This window comes from Chanos chanos, chromosome 9, assembly GCF_902362185.1.
Source record: "Chanos chanos chromosome 9, fChaCha1.1, whole genome shotgun sequence".
Classification (NCBI taxonomy): domain Eukaryota; kingdom Metazoa; phylum Chordata; class Actinopteri; order Gonorynchiformes; family Chanidae; genus Chanos; species Chanos chanos.
The window spans coordinates 3,488,466-3,498,707 of NC_044503.1; the positions used below are offsets into that span (position 1 = coordinate 3,488,466).

General features: G+C 44.5%; 1 protein-coding gene across 4 annotated transcripts in view; it reads right to left on the reverse strand.

The window, feature by feature from the left end:
- Nucleotides 1-4,456: 4,456 nt before the first annotated feature.
- tle2a (TLE family member 2, transcriptional corepressor a) overlaps nt 4,457-10,242 on the reverse strand; it is a 30,677-nt gene continuing 24,891 nt past the window's right edge. For 2 of the 4 annotated variants that reach the window (XM_030783729.1, XM_030783727.1), the window contains exons 12-20: nt 10,217-10,242; nt 9,193-9,404; nt 8,508-8,587; nt 7,998-8,247; nt 7,301-7,548; nt 6,804-6,951; nt 6,360-6,510; nt 5,096-5,172; nt 4,457-4,688 (exon numbers count right to left, since the gene is read on the reverse strand). The exon at nt 10,217-10,242 is cut by the window's right edge and continues 101 nt beyond it. In XM_030783729.1, coding sequence (XP_030639589.1) covers nt 4,581-4,688; nt 5,096-5,172; nt 6,360-6,510; nt 6,804-6,951; nt 7,301-7,548; nt 7,998-8,247; nt 8,508-8,587; nt 9,193-9,404; nt 10,217-10,242 — 1,300 coding nt within the window. In that variant the 3' untranslated portion in view covers nt 4,457-4,580. Of the gene's footprint in view, nt 4,689-5,095; nt 5,173-6,359; nt 6,511-6,803; nt 6,952-7,300; nt 7,549-7,997; nt 8,248-8,507; nt 8,588-8,725; nt 8,728-9,179; nt 9,411-10,213 lie in introns of all 4 variants that reach the window. The other 2 variants (XM_030783731.1, XM_030783730.1) reach the window with 2 other exon arrangements.

Here is a 10,242-nt window from a genome sequence, read left to right on the forward strand (position 1 = left end):
GGCCACACAGGAGGGCGGGGCAGGGCAGGGCGGGGCAACCACGGCTCCTGGGGTCCTTGCATTAAAACACCACCACCATTCATACCCCCCCGCCCCTACCCCCAATCCACCAGGGAGCCCTGTTTCTGCCCCACCTGTGGACAGGAGGGGGTAGGAGCAGTGAGGTAATTAGTGAAGCATCTCCATTCAGAGCAGACCCCAGAGGACGCGACGGGCACGTAGAGACGCATAAAAACGGCACACAATCGATTCATTACTCAGACAGTCAGACGCTAATGAGGCAAAAACACATCCCGCGCTCCCTAAAGAGACGACAGAGAGTAGCGAAGTCTCACATCTAGCTTCGCTGCAGCAGAATACAGAGTATTGTTAAAATAAAAAAATAAAAAAAAATAAAAAATTAACACAGGCTGCACACACACGGGGCGTAAGGCTAGTATGCGCTTGCGTTTTTGGGGTCAGTGTTCTCGGTAAGGTTTCGGTTCAAAGAAGGGGAGGGTTTGGACAGACATGCCTTAGGTAAATTTGCTGTCTGACAGAAAACGCGTTTTGGGTTTTTTTTTTTTTTTGTCTTTTGCGCTTTACCAAAGTGAGAGTACACATTTGGATGAGAATTTACGGGGAATAGCGTCCGGCACGTGCGTTGTTGTAGGTTCGTAGAGAAGCAAGAGCATGTACTTGTTATTAAGGCACCCGAGGATTAGAATTTTAACGCAATCTGCAGTTCTTCGCACGCGATTGTCCACGCGACAATCATATTACGGCCGCTGCGCATTTCTATAGTTTACAAAGAATTAACCCTTGCCTACAGGAAAGACCGTTCAGTTACCAACCGTTAATCCTGTGCCGAACACTTTCGTACTAACATTTAGGCTACCGTTACATCCCTGCTACATACTCGCACTTTTAACAAAATGCTCGCCGATCGGTTCATCCAGCGTCCCGTTGTCTAATTCTCCAACGATCTCATTTCGTCTGTGGAAGCCCGCGTTTAATGAGCAGACTCCGGGGAATTTCTTCCACAATCACCAAACGCCAGTGGTAGCGCTGATTTTTTTTTAACGGCTACGCATCGCTCCGCAGGCCCTTTAATGAGATTTAAACTCTTCCGTTTGTTTGTGGGCTACGTCTTAGATTTATTGTTAATAATCCTTTCCAGAAGGAAGGTCGGACTCAGTATCATCAGAAGACTGCATTTCAACAAAACTTTGGGAGAAGAAAACTATCGGGCTACCTTGCCTGTTTTGTTGTAATGCATCTGTAGATAATTTACTATATACGTAAACACACATCTTTATTTGACCAAAATACGTACATAGTCCTGCGGATTTCCTGGGGGAACGTCTATGATCGTACAACCACAAATGTCTGTACAAAAGTACAAAAAAATATGCACGAAAAATATGGAGTTCAGTTGGTCCACAGTTTACCATACTGTAGAAACAGCCCCAAGTTTTCCCTGCCAGAACCTTTTTAGGTTTGTCTCCATCTGTCCTGCTTGAGTACGACTGCCCACCTAATGTTTTGAAGAACTTCAGAAAGCCTTCCTGTGTAGGTCCCCCACCAGGAGCTGTGGTTCTCCTCCCTCCGCATCCTTCCGGCTGAGTGAGTGAAAGAGAGAGAGAGAGGGAGACCCGTGCACCATAAGCCCTGCTGGGAACACAGATCTGTTTGTTTATTCTACTCGTTTCGGGCTTTCTGTTGTCGTTTTTAGTTCTTGACGTCTGACGGAAACAGGCAGTGATTTCGCCTGTCTCTGCCGTCCGCATCCCCGACTCACACTCACCTTGGCTACGGGTCTTAGAACCTGTTGCTCGTTACCTAACGGAAACTCGGTTAAAGAAAGTTGTACTTAATCTTAAAAAATTTTTTAATGGCGATAGTGCGTAGTGTGACTTCAGTGTTTTTTGTTGTTGTTTTTTTTTGTTTGTTTGTTTGTTTATGCAGCTGTGCTTTATCTTTTAGCATTAACGGGCGACGGGGAAATGCCCAAAAGACTACGGGGATTTGTATACTTGTAAATCTGACCCCCTCCACTGCCTGTCTGTCACTGTAAATCCGTTACGCATTAAGATGCCAGAATATCCATATTAACCCTCTCTCTGCTTCTCCTGTACAAAGAACAAATGTTATTTTCAGCCTTCTGTAGGACTCTCGGAGCCAAGGAAAGGTTTTTGGTTTGTTTGTTTGTTTTTTCTTTTCCAAAGGCACAGTGAATTTCTTCTGTAGCACATCTCCCGAAATCGACAAACAAACGCTTATGTTGACGATTAAACTTGTGGTCTTCTTTTGAAATTCGAGAGTTGGCGTGTTTTTTTGTCCCTCACCATCAATCACATTATAAACAGACCAAGCCCAGAACGACAAGAGTATTAAGACACGGTCGAGTTTTAGTTTGACTGGATCGCCTCCTAACGCTGTTTCATGGCTCCTTTTCTGTGTGCAACATTCTTCTGAAGTTTCTAAAATCACAACAGAGATGCCTTCAGCAAAGCTGCCATTTAACCCAGGAAGAGAGCAAGGTCACATGGAGAGGGAGCAGCCAAGAGAACTGGGACGAGGCCCAGACATTCAGAAACGTTGTTTACCCAAATCCTTCACCCAAATCTGATTTGAACTGTTTTAGAAAGAATCGACCGAGCCAGGTTTGATGCTTTCAGTATGTTCATATGCACTTACATCTTTTTTTTTTTTTTTTTTTTAAAGTAACAGTTAAGTGGGTTTTTACGGTTTTGTACCTGGCTAGGGATGACGTTTGCGTTTCGCCTTCTGCTGCTGTTGGCGATTGTAGTCCTTTGAATGAATTCACAAAAATGACTTCATCACCATCACCACCTCCCCCCCCCCCCCCCCCCCAAAAAAAAAATAAAAACCCATACAAAATATTTTATTGGTTTTATTACATCAGCTACTTTAAATCTAACCAGTCAGCCCTCCTCTCACTTATCAACACTCTCCAAGATAAAACCCAAAAACAAAGCACTTGAACATACCTTCCTTGAGCACAGAACACTGTGTTCTTTACGCTTGAAGGAGAGAGAGAGAGAGAGAAATGAAGAATAAACGTCTGCTAGGTCTCCATTCATAAAGAACTCACGGATGTGTATGCACACAGTCGCGCACACACACACACACACACACACACACACACACACGTCTTGCCCAGAACCTTCCAACAACTCCCTGGTCTCTGTACACAGTCCTCAGAGTACATAACGGAAGGGGCATGTTCGATACAGCACAATGTTCTGCTGCTTTGAAACAAGAGAAACTAGTCCCTGTTTGAGAGACTTTGCCTTTGGATTTGACCTCCTAACTTTTCATTTATTTATTTATTTATTTATTTATTTAGGCCTGTGTTGAGTCGACAAACAAACAGAATGAAGTGTGAAAATCCTATTAAAGAGGGGGGTGGGGGGGTGGGGGCTATCTTCAGAGCAACCTTTTCTCTGTGCATCACACACAGCTCTCAGGACCGCAACAACAACGTCGAGAAACCTCTCTCTCTCGCCGCAGACAGTAAACCGTCACTTCATTCAGCTCTGACTGAGATATTACATCCTCCACGCCCAACACCGAAGTGAAGAAACACATTCGTCTGATAGTCGCATGACTCAGTCTGCCTTGTTTTACTGGTGGAATCTTAATGGCATTTTTAAATTTTAAAAAAAAAAAAAAAAAAAAATCCACACAAAACAAGCATCATTCAAATGAATCATGAGACTATTTGTGTTTTTTTTTTTTTGTTGTTTCGCTTTTCATTTCAAACAAAGCTCGGCGCGACTTTGTCCCTTTTGTTGCTTTTAAAGAGCTTTATTTACAGTTCTTACATATCAAGATTTTGTTTTTGTTTTTGTTTTTTTCTCCTGTGGATGTTCCAACACTGTAACTGTCAACACAGTATCAAGTACATTACAAAATCTCGCGAGTGCGGAACGCTGATCTAACTGTAGTTTCCCCTGATGCTGCGGAGAGAATAAAACCGAAACCATTTGATTGGTACATGGTATCTTGTCAGGAATGTACAGTACAATCAAATTGCTGTTGGATGTGACCGTTTGAATCCACTTGAACCAGACGTTGACTGCTTGGAAAAACAGCACGGCTAAGGGAGCTAACACACTCCTCGGACAGGAGCGGCCAAAGCTTGTGAAAAAAATCCAGAGGTTAAAAAAATAAGATTCTTTTTTTTTTTTTTTTTCTTTTTCTTTTTTTTCCTATTTTTTGTTACTACAGAGGTTTCATTGTTTAAAAAGAAGATGACACACAAAAAAAAAAGAAGGAGGTCTTTGGAGAAATCCCATGTTTCTGTTGCTAGACTACCAGCTTTCTCACAGCTTTAGAAAAAAAAAACAAAAACCAAAAAAACAAAAACAATAAAAAAAAACCAAAAAAAAAAAACAAAGATCAGTTCTGCAGATCGAATTTTGTCCTCATTTCCGTCGCTAATGAAAGTAAACAAAGAACGAACAAGCGTCTTTCTGTCTCAGAGTTCATGCCACACCCGTTCTCTCGCTCCTTAGCCAATGGCAAATCAGGTTGACCTGGTAACTGTCTCTTTTGTCCAATCAGCTCTCAGTTTAGTACATGACTTCATAGACAGTGGCCTTCTTGTCCCCTGAGCCAGTGACGATGAACTGGTCATCCGGAGAAATGTCACAGCTTAACACTGACGATGATTCCTTCGACTGGAAACAACACAGAAAAACCAGTATCAGCCCGGCAATGTTCAGATCTTACTTTTTTTCTTCCCATAAAGTTCCACAAAAAAAGAAAGAAATGGTATACAAGCAAAACACTGTTTAACTGTAGATCATTCTCAATCACTTAAACGATCCATGTTGGCTTCCAAGTAATTACAAGAACTGACATCTTTTAATATGCTTAAATGATTACTTAAACAACGTACATTTAGTAACAATGATGCAGTCAAAGGCACCAGTATCACAGAAGAGAGAATGAAGTCAAGAGCAATATTTCCCACTGATTATAATGACAGGGGAGAGAGAGAGAGAGAGAGAGAGAGAGAGAGTGCGTGTTTGTGTGCGTGTCGTGTGGTGTGTGTGTGTGTTGTGTGGTGCGTGTGTGTGTGTACCTGGAATATGCTTGAGCCATAGGGAGTCCTCCATGCATTCAGTAGATTATCCTTCCCCGTGCTCACAAACCATTTACCTGTGGGGTGGGGGGGGGGGGGGGGAAGAGAGAAACAGACGGGATTGTTGAATAATCCACAGGATTTCCTGAGGAAAAATCTTGGGAGACAGATTAAATAGCAAGATACAAAAGATACTGACGTGCAGCCAAAAAAAAGGATCAGAAAGTTCCGGGACACCAAAAAAAAAAAAGAAAAAAGAAAGAAAGGAAGAAAGAAAAAGAAAGAAAGAAAAAACCCCGCCAAAGACAGACCCGTAACAACGTACTGCCAACAACAGAGCTATAACAGTGTATTTATTATGATAGTTAAAGTAGGTCCATGAAGGAGCAGTTTTCAGACAAAGCACAACTATGTTAGCGTCCACAGACAGTGAATATGTTAGCATCCACAGACACCGTATATGTTAGCATCCACAGACACCATATATGTTAGCATCCACAGACACCGTATATGTTAGCGTGCATGGACACCGTATATGTTAGCGTCCATAGACACCGTATATGTTAGCGTCCATAGACACCGTATATGTTAGCATGCATGGACACCGTATATGTTAGCGTCCATAGACACCGTATATGTTAGCGTGCATGGACACCGTATATGTTAGCGTGCATGGACACCGTATATGTTAGCGTGCATGGACACCGTATATGTTAGCGTCCATGGACACCGTATATGTTAGCGTGCATAGACACCGTATATGTTAGCGTCCATAGACACCGTATATGTTAGCGTGCATAGACACCGTATATGTTAGCGTCCATAGACACCGTATATGTTAGCATGCATGGACACCGTATATGTTAGCGTCCATAGACACCGTATATGTTAGCGTGCATGGACACCGTATATGTTAGCGTGCATGGACACCGTATATGTTAGCGTGCATAGACACCGTATATGTTAGTGTCCATAGACACCGTATATGTTAGCGTGCATAGACACTGTATATGTTAGCGTCCACAGACACCGTATATGTTAGCATCCCCGGACACTGTAGATCCCGGGGAAATCAATTGTGCATTTGATCTCTTTTTTTTTTTGGCACAAGTCCTAAACTTGAATGAACATGTCTTTAGCCAAGGCAACATTTCAATATGGCTGAAAAAAACAGACCATATATGATATTAAAAATGCTACAACATCAAAAAATGATAATAATTTAAACGATTATTGAAATAAAGTTTGGTTTCTAAGTACGTACCACAGTAAGCGAACTTGAGCGAGAGAACGCAGCTCTCGTGGAGGTGGAGCTGGTATTTGTCGGGTTTGGAGACGTGGAGAACTTCCACATTACTGCTCTCCATCCCCACAGCCAGCCACTCTCCTGTAGGACAGTAGCCCAAAGAGAAGATCTATACACACACACGCACACACACGCACACACACACACACACACAGAGAGAGAGAGAGAGAGAGAGAGAGAGACATCTGAAACCACTTCTGAACACACACGATCCAATAAACACACAACACTGATCAATAACGGTATTTGGCTTTAACACATGACCACTCTCTGTCATAAGTGATGCTCACAGACACTGGGTTGTCATGGTAACCCTCTCTGTCTCACAGTGGCGGGGTAAAGCCCAGTCTGACAGCCTGCCGGAGGACTGCGGTATCCCATGATTCCCTTGCCGTGCGTTACCTGTGAGGTGAAGTCGTGTTGCTGTAGCTGTCTGCCCTCCCTCAGGTCCCAGCAGCGAACGGTGTTGTCCAACCCCCCCGTCCACAGTTTGGTCCCGTCGTTGGAGATGTCGATACAGCTCGCCCCGTCTGTGTGGCCCTGAAACTGCCTGTGTAAAAAAAACCACACAGTTCAACATCTCCTTTCATCCCTCCAACTCTCTCTCAGGGTCCACAGTCACATCCATGTCACTGAAAAAGCCTGACAACAGCTCAGACACCTCACTTCACATCCAGAGTCTCATTTAATCTGGCATCAAAAGACTGGAAACTGTTTCCTCTTTCTTCCACAACACTCAGAATTCACTGGCAGAGTTAAAACTACATCATTCAAAAAACTCTTACCAAGTTTAACACAAAGCTTAGAAGTGTTGTATGAGAAAGTGTGAGTGTGTGCACGTGTGTGTGTGTGTGTGTGTGTGTGTAGTTAGTGTGTGTGTGGTGTGTGTGTGTTGGTACCTGACTAGTGTCTGGTTATGAAGATCCCAGACGACGATGTTTCCGTCACTACAGCAGGAGAAACAAACTTTGTTGTCGGGACTGATGGCCAGGGCGTAGCAGGCAGGCGCAGACGACGTTAACTCCGCCTTGATACGAGGAGTGGGTGTGGCCAAGTCCCAGATTGACAGGGTGCTGGCCTCGCCCCCGACGATCAGCGTCCTTCCATCAGAGAGTAGCTTGCAGGAGCGAATGTAGTTGTCTCTGTTCTGATTGGTCAAAACAGACACATAAATGAATTCCAACAGTTAAGAACACTACTGATTTTAATATGAAAACAGCACAAAGCAGTAAGGTGTAAGTTCAACTATCCATCACTGCTGTATGGCATCACTGCAATCAGCAAATCAAAATGACTGCTGCAGCTTGAGTGGTCCAATCAGAACGGATGTATCTGTATGGTCTAACTGTAAATGTCCTATCATCCTAAGTGTAAACGACTACATTTGTATGGTGTTATTGTAATAGCCCAAGCATAACAGTTGTATTTGAATGTTGTTACTGTAATAGTCCAATAAGAATGAACACATTCATACATTTATTCGAACAGCCTGGTCAGAATAGATATATCTGTATAATGTTATTGTAATGGACCAATCAGAACAGGTGTACCTGTGTGGGTGTGTGTGTGTGTGTGTGTGTGAGCAGAGAGACTAACCAGGCAGTCCAGTTGGGCGATGGGACTCTTGCTGCCAGGTTGGCTGATGTCCCAAACCTTCACACAGCCTTTGCCGCCCGTGTAGACGTGTCGGGTGGAGGTGCTGATGGTGACGGCACACACCACCTCTCCGTGACTGAGCGTGTGGATCTGTCGGGCGTGGCGCGGGATGCCAGGGCCCAACAGGGCGTCTGGAGGAAAAGGCACAGGCTGCATCTGTCCGTCCGCACTCACGTGGAACGAGTACGCACTGCAGAGAGAGAGAGAGAGAGAGGGAGAGGGAGAGGGGGGGGGAGAGACGGAGAGAGGGAGAAGCATTTTGAGAGATGGTGTGATGAGATTTGTGGTTTTAATCGCATTCTTTATTGCTGCAGTTGTTTTTCTGTAAAAGCGTTCTTTTTGAGCTCCTCATGTGCCACAGCAGGTGCTGAATTAATAAAGTCATTGTTGTGGAACGCTATATTCCTGCCGCTGGAATTATGGTGGGCGGAGCATTAGCGATGTACGCACGGCTTTCCTGATGCGGCCGCCTGGAGACTGGCAGGCAATCCTGGAACTCTCATGTGAGGGTGGGGTGATTCATATCCCACCTGAGAGAGAGAGAGAGAGAGAGAGAGAGAGAGAGGGAGAGAGGGAGAGAGGGACGGAGACATAGATATGAGGCAGGTTGTATCCAGTTTCCTGTGTAAGAGATAAAGTCAGTAGATAAACTTCAGGGCCCAGTTAACAGCTCAGTCTGTAACAGACATTAATTCTGAAGTCATATAAACCATGCGGAAGTCAGAGAGAAAAGACTGATAAAACCATTCACACAGAGGAACAGATTACGCGTCTTTTCCATTTAAAAAAAAGACAAAAACCTTCCACTACCACTGCCCGAGTCTGGGCTCTGTCATTCTCATTCACTCTCTCTCTCTCCATCTCTCACTCTCACCCCCTCTCTCTTCATCCCTCACTCTCTCTCTCCATCTCTCTCTTCATCCCTCACTCTCTCTCCATCTCTCTCTCTCTCCATCTCTCACTCTCTCTGTCTTCATCTCTCCCTCTCTCCCCACCCCTCAATCCATCTATCTATTGATTCATCTGTTCATAATCCATCTATTTATCTATCACATTCTTCTCTCTACTCCTCTGCCAGATTTGCCCCCACACCCCCCACACCCCCCTCCCCCCTCTCCCCACCCCCCTCTCTCACCACAGGTGACCGTCCGTAACCAGCGGCGGCCGCGGCAGCTGCAGCGGCAGCAGATCCGTTGATCTGAGGAGAGACCAGGTGGAGCCCCGCCCCGTAACCTGCCGCTGCGGCTGCCGCTCCGGCCAGCTCCCCGTTCACCCCGGGAGGGGGCAGACCAAACGCCCCTGGGGGGTACGCCCCCTGTACCGCCAACGGGTTCCTCAGACCCAGAGCTAAAAAGAGAAAGAGAGAGATACAGAGAGAGAGAGAGAGCGCGTGTGTTATAGAAGTTCATTTTGAATGTTTTTGGTTAATTGATATTGATTCAGCTGATTTAACGTTGTGCAGAGTTTTTTGGATGTTTTTATTCTCTTGTTTCTCCAGACATGGACCTATCTGAGAATTCATTAATATCACGGCATCACTATTAATGTAATTATTCTCTCATGCTTCTATCTATGGCATCAGTCCAAGATTAATTAATTCAGCCTTTTGATTCTCCGTGATTGGTCAGTCCTACCCTCACAGCAGTGCACTGACGCCCAATCAGTCTCTCCTCTGCAGAACTATATACATAAAGCTAAACTATTACTGCCCTCTAGTGGTCGCATTTACCCCCCACAGCTACACAGACAGACATTTCACAGAAACTGGAAGAAAATGGAAGAAAAATTGGAGTCCACACAGACCCTTACAGCATACTAATAACATAGTACAGCATCATGGATCTTAGACTGAGGAGTCTACTCTGAGCCAATGAAACGAAAGAGGACACAGTGACATCATAAAGGGACCAAGAGAGTTCCATTTCTTTCTGAACCAATAGGAGACTTCATGATGTTTTTTTTTTTTTTTTTTTTGTGCAGTCAAAACTTCCTGCAACACCTCAAGCCTGTCTAACCAAATGAACTTCCCTTTTCTGTATTTGTCAACGCTCCTCAAGCCAAGTACTATAATATATTCACAGACATTTTTATTAGTCCATTAACACAGTCAGAGGTCGGTGTGTGTAACGTAAGAAGATGACTCTCTCTCTCTCTCTCACCAAGGGGATCCACACCCGGTTTCCCA